This window comes from Coregonus clupeaformis, chromosome 3, assembly GCF_020615455.1.
Source record: "Coregonus clupeaformis isolate EN_2021a chromosome 3, ASM2061545v1, whole genome shotgun sequence".
Taxonomy (NCBI): Eukaryota; Metazoa; Chordata; class Actinopteri; order Salmoniformes; family Salmonidae; genus Coregonus; species Coregonus clupeaformis.
In genome coordinates this window covers 28,215,668-28,233,277 of record NC_059194.1, presented here as the reverse complement: position 1 = coordinate 28,233,277, position 17,610 = coordinate 28,215,668, and the positions used below count along the sequence as shown (strand labels likewise).

The window sequence follows — 17,610 nt, the reverse complement described above, 5'->3', positions numbered from 1 at the left end:
CACAGACAGTGTCACCAGCAAAGCACCCCCACACCATAACACCTCCTCCTCCATGCTTTACGGTGGGAACTACACATGCGGAGATATTACGTTCACCCACACTGCCTCTCACAAAGACACGGACGTTGGAACCAAAAATCTCCAATTGGGACTCCAGACCAAAGGACAAATTTCCACCGGTCAAATGTCCATAGCTCGTGTTTCAAGGCCCAAGCAGGTCTCTTCTTCTTATTGGTGTCCTTTAGTAGTGGTTTCTTTGCAGCAATTTGATCATGAAGGCCTGATTCACACAGTCCCCTCTGAACAGTTGATGTTGAGATGTGTCTGTGACTTGAACTCTATGAAGCATTTATTTGGGCTGCAATTTCTGAGGCTGGTAACTCTAATGAACTTATCCTCTGCAGCAGAAATAACTCTGGGTCTTCCATTCCTGTGGCGGTCTTGCCATAATGTGGACTTGGTCCTTTACCAAATAGGGCTATCTTCTGTATACCCCCCCTACCTTGTCACAATACAACTGATTGGTAGGTGTGTCCAAACATGCCAAGAGTGTGCAAAGCTGTCATCAAGGTAAAGGGTGGCTACTTTGAAGAATCTAAAATCTAAAATATATTTTGATTTGTTTAACACTTTTTTGGTTACTACATGATTCCATATGTGTTATTTCATAGTTTTGATGTCTTCACTATTATTCTACAATGTAGAAAATAGTAAAAATAAAGAAAAACCCTTGAATGAGTAGATGTTCTAAAACTTTTGAACAGTAGTGTATGTGTGTATATATATATATATACATATATATATATATATATATATATACTACCGTTCAAAAGTTTGGGGTCACTTAGAAATGTCCTTGTTTTCGAAAGAAAAGCATTTTTTTTGTCCATTAAAATAATATCAAATTGATCAGAAATACAGTGTAGACATTGTTAATGTTGCAAATGGTTATTGTGGCTGGAAACGGCTGATTTTTTTATGGAATATCTACATAGGCGTAGAGGCACATTATCAGCAACCATCAGTCCTGTGTTCCAATGGCACGTTGTGTTTGCTTATCCAAGTTTATCATTTTAAAAGGCTAATTGATCATTAGAAACCCCTTTTGCAATTATGTTAGCACAGCTGAAAACTGTTGTGCTGATTAAAGAAACAATAAAAATGTCCTTCTTGAGACTAGTTGAGTATCTGGAGCATCAGCAATTGTGGGTTCGATTACAGGCTCAAAATGGCCAGAAACAAATAACTTTCTTCTGAAACTCGTCAGTCTATTCTTGTTCTGAGAAATGAAGGCTATTCCATGCGAGAAATTGCCAAGAAACTGAAGATCTTGTACAACGCTGTGTACTACTCCCTTCACAGAACAGCGCAAACTGGCTCTAACCAGAATAGAAAGAGGAGTGGGAGGCCCCGGTACACAACTGAGCAAGATGACAAATACATTAGAGTGTCTAGTTTGAGAAACAGGCGCCTCACAGGTCCTCAACTGGCAACTTCATTAAATAATACCCGCAAAACACCAGTCTCAACGTCAACAGTGAAGAGGCGACTCCGGGATGCTGACCTTCTAGGCAGAGTTGCAATGGAAAAAGCCATATCTCAGACTGGCCAATAAAAATAAAAGATTAAGATGGGCAAAAGAACACAGACACTGGACAGAGGAAGATTGGAAAAAAAGTGTTATGTACAGACGAATCGAAGTTTGAGGTGTTCGGATCACAAAAAATAACATTTGTGAGACGCAGACCAAATGAAAAGATGCTGGAGGAGCGCTTGATGCCATCTGTCAAGCATGGTGGAGGCAATGTGATGGTCTGGGGGTGCTTTGGTGGTGGTAAAGTGTGAGATTTGTACAGGGTAAAAGGGATCTTGAAGAAGGAAGGCTATCACTCCATTTTGCAACGCCATGCCATACCCTGTGTACGGCGCTTGATTGGAGCCAATTTCCTCCTACAACAGGACAATGACCCAAAGCACAGCTCCAAACTATGCAATATATATTTAGGGAAGAAGCAGTCAGCTGGTATTCTGTCTATAATGGAGTGGCCAGCACAGTCACCGGATCTCAACCCTATTGAGCTGTTGTGGGAGCAGCTTGACCGTTTACATTAAGAAGTGCCCATCAAGCCAACCCAACTTGTGGGAGGTGCTTCAGGAAGCATGGGGTGAAATCTCTTCAGATTACCTCAACAAATTGATAACTATAATGCCAAAGGTCTGCAAGGCTGTAATTGCTGCAAATGGAGGATTCTTTGACGAAAGCAAAGTTTGAAGGACACAATTATTATTTCAATTAAAAATCATTATTTCTAACCTTATCAATGACTACATTTCCTATTCATTTTGCTATATTTCCTATTCAAACTAATTTCATGTATGAGGGAGAGGAGAAATGATAGAGGGATGAAAGACCAGGGAGAGCCTCTCGGGAAGACGAGCGATTTAACAGAATGAACGGGTGAGAAATGAAATCCATGGAGGTGTAATATTATTCTGCATGTAATTGAAGAATAGCAGAGATAAACAGAGGGCATTTCAGTCCACATGTTGGAGAATAAACCCCAGTGGCTTATGGGAAAATATGCGTCTGATGCAATGAGAAAGCCTCTAGTTCTTACAGAGAGAGAGACAGAGATAAAGACAGACAGATACAGAGAGAGCGAGAGAGAGAGAAAGAGAGGCCCCAAAGCCCAATTGAAGAGTGCTATCGCTTTCAAAGCGTGAATATTCATCACTGTCCGACTCTCCTGGAAGCAAAATACACACATTCACACAGACACTCACGCATACATAAACACACACACACACACATACACACACACAACCAGTGAAGAGGAAAGGGGTAAACAGCACACAAGTGCACACACACACACACACACACACACCAACTAACAGAAGCACACACCCTCCACACACAGTGGCTTTGCCAGAATATTGTTTTTTCAAGGTTTTGCTCAAAGCAAAGTAGCAAACTACTTTAAAATAACATTTTAAGAATGCAAAATACATTCTTATAATACATGGCCTTTTGGGAGGCATCTTTCAAGTGAAAGAGAAGTTTACTCTTTTGAGGGACAGGGGGCACAACTAGTTAATCTGGAGTGATGCTCCACTAAAGTACACCAATAGAAAATATGAAAGAACTGTAAAAACACATCTGCTAGACTTACACACACACACACACACACAGCTGCAGTGGTCCTTGGGACACATTTACCGCAGGTGAGATATGAGGGCTGACATTTATAATACACACACACACACGCACACACACCGCCTGTTGAGTCAGCTGTAATCGTTTGTCACAGCAGAGTTATGGGCCCTGACATTTATAACCATCATAATGGGCAGAAGAGAGGTACTTAAATATTTGAAGAGGGAGAGATGTCTGAGCATCACATATCTACCTCAGCTCCCCTGGGACACATGATATTACAGTTTGATGCGACGCGGCACACACACACACACACACACACACACTGTGTGGGCTGCTGTCCTGTCTGCTCTGTCTCCAGCTTATTGGCTCTGTTAGCATAACAGACCGTTTCATTACATTAAATCAGCCGTCTCCCCTACCGTCTCCTCTACCACCGCAAATAAACACGCTATCTAACGGTTAACCACTGTTACCGTCGCTGCCGCCCGGGAACCCCAAGGTCACTCACTGACTGATTACGCCCACAGAATACAAAAACACACACACACTCACAGAAACGAAATGCAAACCTGATACAGCAACAGAGAACGAAATGAGAGCAGTGAGGTAGAGACAATGTGGTGAAGCTCAGTGGTCCAGACAGATTGATATACACCAGAAGCTGTATATGCATAGACACACACTAATGGATGTTCTACACTGAGTGTACAAAACATTATGAACACCTGCTCTTTCCATGACATAGACTGACCAGGTGAAAGCTATGATCCCTTATTGACGTCACTTCTTAAATCCACTTCAATCAGTGTAGCTGAAGGGGAGGAGACAGGTTAAAGAAGGATTTCTAAGCCTTGAGACAATTGAGACATGGATTATGTATCTGTGCCATTCAGAGGGTGAATGGGCAAGACAAAAGATTTAAGTGCCTTTGAACAGGGTATTGTAGTAGGTGCCAGGCACACCGGTTTGTGTCAAGAACTGCAACAATGCTGCGTTTTTCACGCTCAACAGTTTCCCGTGTGTACCAACAATGGTCCACCACCCAAAGGACATCCAGCCAACTTGACAAAACTGTGGGAAACATTGGAGTCAAAGTGGGCCAGCATCCCTGTGGAACGCTTTCGACACTTTGTAGAGTCCATGCCCTGACACATTGAGGCTGTTCTGAGGGCAAAAGAGGGGTGGGGGGGTTGCAACTCAATATTAGGAAGGTGTTCCTAATGTTTTGTACACTCAGTGTATAACCACTCTCGTTGTGTGGACCGTAAACACACACACAGTAAACAGACTCTACCACCAGAGCTTCACCAATTAAGAGACAGAGTTGGAATGCTGAACAATTCCCAGGATGCATTTCCCTGACCCAGGGACTTAGCGGTGTCAAGAATCAACCAATCAGCGAAGTCAATGTGACCTCTATAACCATGAGGTCGAAGGGCAGCGAATCTTAGAGGAATGGATGACGTCATTTACCCAGAAGACCTTGCGAAGGTGGGTCAGAGTGAGAGGAAGGCGTGACAGCGTTTCACTAATTAGCGGTTGAGTGAGGTGTTTCACTGTCTTAACGAGAAGACAGGGCCCAGACCCCTGGCTCTGACTAGCTCTGTAGTCTGGGCTTCCAGTGCTGGGTGAAGGCTGAGTGAAGGCTGGGTGAAGGCTGTTTGACTATGTGTTGCAGTGAAAGGGAAGTTTAGCTTTGTTCTTATTACACACTGAGCTTTGATCGACGATCCTTCAGCTTTCTACAATTACCTCAGAGAAATAACGTGACCCCAGAACACACGCAGACCACCTCTGCCGGGTGTGTGTGTGTGTGTGTGTGCATGCGTGTGTGTTTGTGACCACTTAACACCCGAATCCTGACTCCTCTAAGTCATCCTTTAATAATACATTTCTCCAGAAACACACACACACACAGACAGACAGACATGCACGCACACGCACAAACTGATGTAAGGTGACAACCTGTCTGCGTAGGCTGCATTCAGACCATATATACAGTATATACAGCTATAGCCTTTTCCTATAATTGCCCAGAGAGGTTGTAGTTTCTGTACGGCTGCCAACACCTGATGTTCTCTCTCTAGAGTGCAATCCATTTATCTGATCCATGTGTGTGTGTGTGTGTGTGTGTGTGTGTGTGTGTGTGTGTGTGTGTGTGTGTGTGTGTGTGTGTGTGTGTGTGTGTGTGTGCATAAACTGTAAATCCATGTCCACCTGAGTGACACACACCTCTTCATGTATGCATCTGGAGTAATTTTTATTGTTCCTCTCTTTCTGTCTCTTTGTCTGAATGTGCCTGAGAAAACAGATTTCCCTGTCTGTTTATCTGTCAGTCTGCACTCCTGTTGTTCAGTGGCCCTGACTCTTCACATGCCCGTCTAGTTCCAGTCACAACACAGCAGTGCACCCTGAGACAGCGTCCTATTAAAGAGCACCAGGCTGACATGCTGTCTGGGAGGCTGATGTAGAGGTCAACAGGGGTCGCACCTACAGCCCTGTAGCACGCAACGTCTGGAATCACTGCCTGTGCCCCACTGAGCCCTCTAGTTTCCATTCGCCCTGTATTCATTAAACAGGACCAGAGCAGCTGAGCTGTGGTAGAGCTGTGAGCCGGAGGCCATTCTGGCTCAGGGCTGTATGTTCTTCCTCCAGAGGCAGTGCTGTGCTGGGGATTCAGCCACCGCCATTCTGGCTCCAATATCAGTCCAGTTGCAGGGCGCTGATCAGCAGCCAATATGAATTCTGTCCAAAGTCATTTACTGTTTACTTTTGGTTTCTTTCCCTCTCTTTCTCAATCACTCCAGTGGGACTGAGGGTATGTGACCTACGGGGTGAAAGTTCAACCGTAATAACAGCCCAATTATTGTCGGTGAGGCGTACCCTTGCATTTCCCTGAATAAACCAGGAAGTTCTATCAAATATTCAACAAGGTCTTGGAGTCAAATACTTACTAAGTGAACTATGCCTGCCTTTCTGTTATGTCTATCTCCCTCCCTATTTTTCTATGTCATGCCTCACTTTACTGCAGTCTCACTGTCTGTCTGTGTGTGTGTGTGTGTGTGTGTGTGTGTGTGTGTGTGTGTGTGTGTGTGTGTGTGTGTGTGTGTGTGTGTGTGTGTGTCTGTATGTGTGTGTGTATATATAACTGACCCATTTGTTTGAGTATGTACAACACGTAGCAGGCTGTTCTAACCCATTAGGGACACACTTTCTCTCTCCTGTCTTTGAAGTCTTTCAGTGATATCTGTTGAATGTCAATTCACAAGACAAGGGTAGCCCAGAACAAAGAAAACACAACCACACACACAAACAAACACAACCCCCCCTATCCCCCGAAACACCCAAACACACACACCCTTTGATTAAAGATGGTCGTGACCAGTATGTTCTAGTCATTAGCGTCTAGCCCGCCACCCTGTAGCGAAACAAGCAGCATAGAGGATAGCCATGTAAGGACCTGAAATTCAAAGAACCCTGCGAAAATAAATTAGCCTGATAAGTATTCCCCGCCGTGTTCTGTGTAATGCATCCGACAGATAGGTTTCTGAAGAACCACGAGAGCCGGGAGCTAAAATGCACATCTGAAAAATACATTTTCTCTCATGTTAGCATACACACACACACACGCTGATATTACTGTTGTGGTTTTTCTGTGCAAGGTACACTAGATTAAATACTGTATGTTTTATATTCGAGAAATTAAATGTTTTAAATTCAATAGTCTATGCACACAACATTACTGAGAGCATGACAACCCACTATACCTACATCAGGTTGCTTAAGGAACCTCAACCCACATTAAGCCACCATACGACACAAACCTTACACTAAACACTCCACACCGCTAAGAGGATGTTGGCCTGTGCCAGGTCATGCTACGCTTATTCTCCATAGTAGCCGCTGCTTTCATGTTAGCTTTGGCTAACACACTGCATTACTAACTACTACATCAGTGGTTGTCGGTGCCGTTTAAGATGAGGGAAGACGATTCTTTTTTTAATGAGCATTGCCTTATTGCTATTACAGCATATTCCATTCACCCAGCTCAATGTAATATCGATAGGTTTAGGCTACTACATGAGACTTGAATTTTACCTATACTCATCATGAGGTTGCTACAACCTAGCCTAAGAATGAAAGTTTACAACGTAGGTGCACAAGTCAAGAGAAAAACTAGCGTAATCAATGTGACAGACAGTAACACATTCAATACCGCCTTGCACACTCTTGCCTGCATCTAGCTGATCTAGGGTGTAATCATTAGTCCAACAGTTGCAAACAATAGTTTATATTGGACAAATTCAGGTATGTTATCCCTGTTTTGTTTGCTTCCATTTAAGAAACGTTTTTCAACAGAATCGGCGGAATGAATACACCCCTGATCACATGCAAACACAGTTCACTTTCATAGCAGCCACATACAAACAGCATGATCACTTGCTCGTTGTATAATTCCTTCTCACATCTACGCGCTCTCCTCCTCTCACCTTTTCCCTTCGCTTGTGGACTTCAGTGCACAACATATCAGCTGTCTGTGACCAGGCGGAAAAACCTTTCCAAGCCAAAGCTTTATATCATAACTGCTAACTGCTACACACAGCCTACATCGTTCTCACCATATTAGCTAACGTCATACTAGTCAACATAGCTACTAGAACTAACGCGTTAGTTAACCCACTACAATCATGCAGTACAGTGTACAGTCAGCAAGCAGTTTAGCAGGCCCTGGCAATAAATTAATAAAACCAAAAGCTTACCTTAACTTTGAAGAGTTCCAGTGTTGGATAGCCATAGCCAGCTAGCTAACATAGCATCCCTCTCTGTTTGAGCCGGGTGTTTGAGTAGGCTAAACTAGCTAGCTGCATTCGCTAGCTAAGTGAAAGTGATAAAAATACAAGGAAATATAGCTAGCTCGCTCTCTCTCTCTCTTGCTTCTTCATTTTTAAAGAATTAATGTGTTAACTGTTCAACTATTGTCTTTCTCTTTGAGTCAACTACTCACCACATTTTATGCACTACAGTGCATGCAGCTGTAGCTTATGCTTTCAGTACTAGATTCATTCTCTGATCATTTGATTGGATGGACAACATGTTAGTTCATGCTGCAAAAGGTCTGAAAAGTTGGGAGGACGTCCCCCGGAAGTGTAATTCTATGGAAGAGGGTGAGAACCATGAGCCTCCTAGGTTTTGCATTGAAGTTAATGTACCCAGAGGAGGATGGAAACTAGCTGTCCTCCGGCTACACCATGGTGCTACCCTACAGAGTGCTGTTGAGGCTACTGTAGACCTTCATTGCAAAACAGTGTTTTAATCAATTATTTGGTGACGTGAATATATTTAGTATAGTTTTATCTAAAAAGGACAACTTTTTCAATGTTTCACTATCTTTATGAAATTCACTGGTGGATGGTCCTCCCCTTCCTCCTCTGAGGAGCCTCCACTGTACTACATGTTAGCTTCAGCTAATGCACCCTAGCACTGCTTTCATGTTAACCTGCGCTAACACACCACATTACTACCTACCTACATGTTAGCTTCAGCTAATGCACCCTAGCACTGCTTTCATGTTAACCTGCGCTAACACACCACATTACTACCTACCTACATGTTAACTTCTGCTAATGCACCATATTACTGCTTTCCCTTTAGCATCGGCTAACATGCTGCATTCCTACAAACTACATGTTAGCTTCAGCTAAGGCACCATACTGCTGCTTTCATGTTGCCTGCGCTACCACACCACATTACCGAATGGGACGTCTTTGATCCAGTGATAATTAGCTACGCTGCTGCTTTATGACAGCCATTGGCTGAGGTTATCCCACTCACACACTCAAAGATAGAGACAAAGCTCTAAAAGGCAACTGACAGAGATATTACAGTTTACAGGAGATTCCTGATTTTCTTATTTCACCCACATCCCGATCAAAATCACTTGTCAACTGAGAGACCGAGACCCAAGACAGACTGACCACAACAGTGTTGATGACTGATGATGCTAACAGTAGAACTCACCCTCTTCTGTTCTTCTCTTTCCTGGGTTGGAGTGGGCTTTGGTTCCTGGTTCCCCATGTCTGCTGGGCCTCGCCTCTGTCTCTGTGGAATCATAATAACCATCAGAAATTCAAGCAAAGAAAAACACACACCAATTGTCTTGTTCAAAATAACTGATATCCCGGTATCCCCAAAAATGACTTACATACACACAACGAAGGGAATAAATACATCCAAAACTACACACCAACCCATAATCAAAGCACACAATACACATCCATACAAACATCCACACACACCAATCCCTCAAACCCAGCAGACACGGCATTACCAAAGCCTTAGGGATGAATACGGAGCAGCGAAACGAGCGGACAAACAGAATGGTGCCGTGAGATTTTCATCTGCCGCTGTGGCTCTGGCATTAAAGCCTTGTGATGATTTAATCTCCTAATTCATTCCGGACATTTATTTATTAGGCAGTGGGCTTTTTATGAAGCGCTGACAGATCTCTCTTATTCTTTATTCTTCACTCAATCCCCTGAGGCCAGAGTAAATGCACAGCCGATTTATGAGAGACGGATGGAGAGAACAAGAGTAGGAGGAGGGGAGGAGGGTGTGTTACGAAACCCATAACTAGCCTACGGATATTGTTGCACTTGCTTTGTCAAGGGGACCTAGGCCTAGTTACATTGTCTGTAACCTGAATGAATGTGTGCATTTATATAAGAAACCAGCGTATGCACCTAAGTGTTGAATGTACATGTGTCCAGGGAGATACACTATATATACAAAGGTATGTGGACACCCCTTCAAATTAGTGGATTCAGCTATTTCAGCCACAACCGTTGCTGACAAGTGTATAAAATCGAGCACACAGCCATGCAATCTCCACAGACAAACATTGGCAGTAAAATGGCCTTACTGAAGAGCTCAGTGACTTTCAACGTGGCAACGTCATAAGATGCCACCTTTCCAACAAGTCATTTTGTCAAATTTCTGCTCTGCTAGAGCTGCCCCGGTCAACTGTAAGTGCTGTTATTGTGAAGTGGAAATGTCTAGGAGCAACAACGGCTCAGCCGCGAAGTGGTAGGCCACACAAGCTCACAGAACGGGACCGCCGAGTGCTGAAGCGCGTAGAGCAAAGGAATCCTTGTCTGTAACACTCACTACCGAGTTCCAAACTGCCTCTGGAAGCAACGTCAGCACAATAACTATTTATCGGGAGCTTCTGTTACGTGAATTATTTAACAAACTATTTCAGTGTCTCTGTGCGTCTCCCAAAAGGTTGTAAGTCTTTTGGGATTTAAGTAACGGACAGAGTCTCGATCTGCATAGTCAGAGATTTATTCATTGAGAATTCTGCCATCACAATTTCAGAGTCCATCTTTTATACTCATAGGTCATACAAAAAAATCCCTCTCCTCTGTAGGCGGGCTGTAGTTTTCCACTCTAAAACTGCTCTCCTGACCATCAGTTCACACACACACACACACACACACATGCATACACACACTCATCATAGCCTACTCCCTGCATTACTCAGTTATTGCCGTTCTCACAATATTCTGCACCATGTTTTCATAACAGTTTCTCTACTCCCTAAATTCCTCAGTTATCAGTTGCCTTTGTTGTCTGGCCTAACTCTTACTCACATTGCTAAATAGTGGCTCAATGCCATAGCCTTTACTGGTCCTACACTCACACATTTCTAACACATTACACACAGTTTCAGGGTGTAATAATTAGTCATTCATAATTAATCTATCAGCTTCATGAAATGGGTTTCCATGGCCGAGCAGCCGCACACAAGCCTAAGATCACCATGAAAAATGCCAAGCGTAGTGGTGTAAAGCTAGCGCCATTGGACTCTGGAGCAGTAGAAACGCGTTCTCTAGAGCGATGAATCACGCTTCACCATCTGGCAGTTTGACGGACTAATCTAGGTTTGGCGGATGCCAGGAGAACGCTACCTACCCGAGTGCACAGTGCCAACTGTAAAGTTTGGTGGAGGAGGAATAATGGTCTGTGGCTGTTTTTCATGGTTTGGGCTAGGCCCCTTAGTTCCAGTGAAGGGAAATCTTAACACTACAGCATTCAATGACATTCTAGATGATTCTGTGCGTCCAACTTTGTGGCAACAGTTTGGGGAAGGCCCTTTCCTGTTTCAGCATGACAATGCCCCGTGCACAAAGAGAGGTCCATACAGAAATGGTTTGTCGAGATCGGTGTGGAAGAACTTGACTGGCCTTCACAGAGCCCTGACCTCAACCCCATTGAACACCTTTGGGATGAATTGGAACAGCGCCTATGAACCAGGCCTAATCACCCAACCTCACTAATGCTCGTGGCTGAATGGAAGCAAGTCCTCACAGCAATGTTCCAACATCTAGTGGAAAGCCTTCCCAGAAGAGCGGAGGCTGTTATAGCAGCAAAGGGGGGACCAACTCCATATTAATGCCCATGATTTTGGAATGAGATGTTCGACAAGCAGGTGTCCACATACTTTTGGCCATGTAGTGTAGCAACCTTAACTTGGTCCACGACCAGCTCGGTCTCTTTTGACCTCTTGGTCAGCCAGTCCAAGTGGATTATTATTTGTTCAGATGGTGACGAAAAAGGAAATATCCCAAAGGCATGCCCAAACTACAGACAAAAAATAACAAAAGGCCTCATGGCCACTAAACAAAGCCAGCAGCCTCACGACTTGAAAGCTAGGACACTGACTGACGATCACCCTAATTGGCAGCACCTGATGTGCTTATCAACCAGGCTCAGCAGCTGCACAAGGTTGCTGCTGCCCCCTGGGGGAATGGAGTGTGGAAGTGGTAGTGTGCTGTATAAACTACCTAACAGAAGTGTGGAAGGGCAGTGCTGGCAAAGGTCTATGGCAAGGGGTGGTTATGGGGGGAACCCAGGTGAACCAGGTTTTGGGAAGCAGCAGGGTTCTGTAGGCTACACCACGCCCATCTTTGTATTTCCTCTCTACTTCTAACTTTCTCTCTCTTTCATCCTCCCAGTTTCATTCTTTACCCATCCCCTTTTTCTTTCTCCATTCCTCTATTTGTTTTTGTCATTACAGCCAGTCTCTTTGTAGTCCCCAACTTCTCCTCTCCAGAAGTGATCTCTTTTCGCTCCCTCTTTGGCCTGTACTCTCACTCTCACTCTCCCTCCTCTCCCTCCCTCTCTCTACAGTGCGATTTTACTCTTCTCTCTCTCTATGCCCTCCATTGTTACTTGCCAAAAACAAAATGGGGACAAACCTCTGGCCATTACTCAGACGTTTATTCACCTTGATTCTCAATCTTCTGTTTTTGCATTAGGGAGTGGAAAAGGGAAGAGGAGACAAAGAAGAAGAGGAGAGAAGACAAAGAGGGTAGCAGGGGAGAAGATGAAAAGAGGATAAGAGTAGGAATCAAAGAGAAGAGGGGAGGAGAAGACAGGAGAAGATGATCCATCTATTATTTCTCTCAGAGGACAGTTGTAAACCACTAGGATTATCTATGTTCATCTGATCCTCTCTCTCTCTCTCTCATGTTGTTTACACTAGCTCTGTTAAAACAGCCAGCGCAGCAGCACTGAGGCACGTTGGAGTTGTACACCTTCGATCCTGAGGTTCATTTTGGTATGGGATTTCGCTTGTTGTTGGTTTTTGTTCTCCCTTTGCAAATTGATAGTGCTGCACTACACTGTAAAAATCAATTTCAGCTGAATCTGGGCTGCACTCGCTGCTTCATCACCTCTCGTCACCCTAATTCACCCCTCCCTCCATCTCTTGGCTATGTTCCCCCATCCCTCCCTCCCTCCATCTCGTCCTCATCTCTCTATGTTTAAAAAGGAATTAAGTTACTTTAGCGGACATGATTGGGCAGTTTGACAATACCCTTGGTGTGTGCGTACGTAGCGGCCTGAATTAAATGAGTGTGTTAGTGATACATCACAGGGAGAGCGAGGCTTTTTGAAGCAGGCTAGATAACAGCTCAGCCCGAGGCCACTGCTGTTGATACAGAGTGGCTTTTTTATGATGTGCCAACAACCCATTAAAATCAGTCCAGTAAACAATGCGTGGCGAGCGCCTGGAGAGCAGCGCCTCTACCCTCAGTGAATTAAAATGAAATGCTATATTTGTTCTCACAGCCTCCCATAGACCTGTGGAGCTGTTATCGTTTGCTCTCTCTCTCTCTCTTCTCTCTCTCTGTTCTCGCTCGCTCTCCCCTCTTTCTCTCTAAATGTGAAGTAGCCACCATCAAGGGCTGTTTTTTTATTTTTTAATTTTTAATTTTTAGGGGGTAGATCAGCTTTAATATTTCAGATAGATTGTAACTTCCATCAATGTAATTGTTTGCATCACTTCCAATCCCCCATATGTCTTTTTTCTCTCAAATATATATATATATATATACACTGCTCAAAAAAATAAAGGGAACACTTAAACAACACATCCTAGATCTGAATGAATGAAATAATCTTATTAAATACTTTTTTCTTTACATAGTTGAATGTGCTGACAACAAAATCACACAAAAATTATCAATGGAAATCAAATTTATCAACCCATGGAGGTCTGGATTTGGAGTCACCCTCACAATTAAAGTGGAAAACCATACTACAGGCTGATCCAACTTTGATGTAATGTCCTTAAAACAAGTCAAAATGAGGCTCCGTAGTGTGTGTGGCCACCACGTGCCTGTATGACCTCCCTACAACGCCTGGGCATACTCCTGATGAGGTGGCGGATGGTCTCCTGAGGGATCTCCTCCCAGACCTGGACTAAAGCATCCGCTAATTCCTGGACAGTCTGTGGTGCAACGTGGCGTTGGTGGATGGAGCGAGACATGATGTCCCAGATGTGCTCAATTGGATTCAGGTCTGGGGAACGGGCGGGCCAGTCCATAGCATCAATGCCTTCCTCTTGCAGGAACTGCTGACACACTCCAGCCACATGAGGTCTAGCATTGTCTTGCATTAGGAGGAACCCAGGGCCAACCGCACCAGCATATGGTCTCACAAGGGGTCTGAGGATCTCATTTCGGTACCTAATGGCAGTCAGGCTACCTCTGGCGAGCACATGGAGGGCTGTGCGGCCCCCCAAAGAAATGCCACCCCACACCATGACTGACCCACCGCCAAACCGGTCATGCTGGAGGATGTTGCAGGCAGCAGAACGTTCTCCACGGCGTCTCCAGACTCTGTCACGTCTGTCACATGTGCTCAGTGTGAACCTGCTTTCATCTGTGAAGAGCATAGGGCGCCAGTGGCGAATTTGCCAATCTTGGTGTTCTCTGGCAAATGCCAAACGTCCTGCACGGTGTTGGGCTGTAAGCACAACCACCACCTGTGGGACGTCGGGCCCTCATACCACCCTCATGGAGTCTGTTTCTGACTGTTTGTGGCCTGCTGGAGGTCATTTTGCAGAGCTCTGGCAGTGCTCCTCCTGCTCCTCCTTGCACAAAGGCAGAGGTAGCAGTCCTGCTGCTGGGTTGTTGCCCTCCTACGGCCTCCTCCACGTCTCCTGATGTACTGGCCTGTCTCCTGGTAGCGCCTCCATGCTCTGGACACTACGCTGACAGACACAGCAAACCTTCTTGCCACAGCTCGCATTGATGTGCCATCCTGGATGAGCTGCACTACCTGAGCCACTTGTGTGGGTTGTAGACTCCGTCTCATGCTACCACTAGAGTGAAAGCACCGCCAGCATTCAAAAGTGACCAAAACATCAGCCAGGAAGCATAGGAACTGAGAAGTGGTCTGTGGTCACCACCTGCAAAACCAGTCCTATATTGGGGGTGTCTTGCAAATTGCCTATAATTTCCACCTGTTGTCTATTCCATTTGCACAACAGCATGTGAAATGTATTGTCAATCAGTGTTGCTTCCTAAGTGGACAGTTTGATTTCACAGAAGTGTGATAGACTTGGAGTTACATTGTGTTATTTAAGTGTTCCCTTTATTTTTTTGAGCAGTGTATATATATATATATATATATATATATATACAGTTGAGTAGAATTTGAGTCGTTAAACTTGTTTTCTCACAATTCTTTAAACTATAGTTTTGGCAAGTCGGTTAGGACATCTACTTTGTGCATGACACAAGTAATTTTTCAAACAATTGTTTACAGACAGGTTATTTCACTTATAATTCACTGTATCACAATTCAAGTGGGTCAGAAGTTTACATACACTAAGTTGACTGTGCCTTTAAACCGCTTGGAAAATTCCAGAAAAGGATGTCATTGCTTTAGAAGCTTCTGATCATTTGAATCAATTGGAGGTGTACCTGTGGATGTATTTCAAGGCATACCTTCAAACTCAGTGCCTCTTTGCTTGACATCATGGAAAAATCAAAAGAAATCAGCCAAGACCTCAGAAGAAAACTTGTAGACCTCCACAAGTACGGTTCATCCTTGGGAGCAATTTCTAAACGCCTGAAGGTACCACGTTCATCTGTACAAACAATAGTACGCAAGTATAAACACCATTGGACCACGCAGCCGCCATACCGCTCAGGAAGGAGACGCGCTCTGTCTCCTAGAGATGAATGTACTTTGGTGCGAAAAGTGCAAATCAACCTCAGAACAACAGCAAAGGACCTTGTGAAGATGCTGGAGGAAGCAGTTACAAAAGTATCTATATCCACAGTAAAACGACTCCTATATCAACATAACCTGAAAGGCCACTCAGCAAGGAAGAAGCCACTGCTCCAAAACCGCCATAAAAAAGCCAGACTACGGTTTGCAACTGCACATGGGGACAAAGATCGTAATTTTTGGAGAAATGTCCTCTGGTCTGATGAAACAAAAATAGAACTGTTTGGCCATAATGACCATCCTTATGTTTGGAGGAAAAATGGGGTCACTTGCAAGCCGAAGAACACCATCCCAACCGTGAAGCACGGGGGTGGCAGCATCATGCTGTGGGGGTGCTTTACTGCAGGAGGTACTGGTGCACTTCACAAAAATAGATGGCATCATGAGGAACGAAGATTATATGGATATATTGAAGCAACATCTCAAGACATCAGTCAGGAAGTTAAAGCTTGGTCGCAAATGGGTCTTCCAAATGGACAATGACCCCAAGCATACTTCCAAAGTTGTGGCAAAATGGCTTAAAGACAACAAAGTCAAGGTATTGGAGTGGCCATCACAAAGCCCTGACATCAAACCTGTAGAAAATGTGTGGGCAGAACTGAAAAAGCGTGTGCGAGCAAGGAGGCCTACAAACCTGACTCAGTTACACCAGCTCTGTCAGGAGGAATAGGCCAAAATTCACCCAACTTATTGTGGGAAGCTTGTGGAAGGCTACCCAAAACATTTGACCCAAGTTAAACAATTTAAAGGCAATGCTACCAAATACTAATTGAGTGTATGTAAACTTCTGACCCACTGGGAATGTGATGAAAGAAATAAAAGCTGAAATAAATCATTCTCTCTACTATTATTCTGACATTTCACATTCTTAAAATAAAGTGGTGATCCTAACTGACCTAAAACAGGAAATTTGTACTAGGATTAAATGTCAGGAATTGTGAAAAACTGAGTTTAAATGTATTTGGCTAAGGTGTATGTAAACTTACGACTTCAACTGTATACACATACATATATATGAATATATATACACATATATATATATATATACACATACATATATACAGTGGGGAAAAAAAGTATTTAGTCAGCCACCAATTGTGCAAGTTCTCCCACTTAAAAGGATGAGAGAGGCCTGTAATTTTCATCATAGGTACACGTAAACTATGACAGACAAATTGAGAAAAAAAATTCCAGAAAATTACATTGTAGGATTTTTTATGAATTTATTTGCAAATTATGGTGGAAAATAAGTATTTGGTCAATAACAAAAGTTTCTCAATACTTTGTTATATACCCTTTGTTGGCAATGACAAAGGTCAAACGTTTTCTGTAAGTCTTCACAAGGTTTTCACACACTGTTGCTGGTATTTTGGCCCATTCCTCCATGCAGATCTCCTCTAGAGCAGTGATGTTTTGGGGCTGTCGCTGGGCAACACAGACTTTCAACTCCCTCCAAAGATTTTCTATGGGTTTGAGATCTGGAGACTGGCTAGGCCACTCCAGGACCTTGAAATGCTTCTTACGAAGCCACTCCTTCGTTGCCCGGGCGGTGTTTTTGGGATCATTGTCATGCTGAAAGACCCAGCCACGTTTCATCTTCAATGCCCTTGCTGATGGAAGGAGGTTTTCACTCAAAATCTCACGATACATGGCCCCATTCATTTTTTCCTTTACACGGATCAGTCGTCCTGGTCCCTTTGCAGAAAAACAGCCCCAAATCATGATGTTTCCACCCCCATGCTTCACAGTAGGTATGGTGTTCTTTGGATGCAACTCAGCATTCTTTGTCCTCCAAACACGACGAGTTGAGTTTTTACCAAAAAGTTATATTTTGGTTTCATCTGACCATATGACATTCTCCCAATCCTCTT

The 17,610-nt window shown here is 43.9% G+C and overlaps 1 protein-coding gene across 3 annotated transcripts in view; it reads right to left on the bottom strand.

Annotated features, from left to right (window-relative positions):
• The window catches only part of LOC121543569 (testican-1), a 278,401-nt gene that overhangs the window by 64,141 nt on the left and 196,650 nt on the right, over positions 1–17,610 (bottom strand). For all 3 annotated transcript variants that reach the window (XM_041853558.2, XM_041853577.2, XM_041853567.2), the window contains one exon: positions 9,176–9,256. In XM_041853558.2, the coding sequence (XP_041709492.2) occupies positions 9,176–9,256 (81 nt within the window). The remainder of the gene's footprint in view (positions 1–9,175; positions 9,257–17,610) is intronic.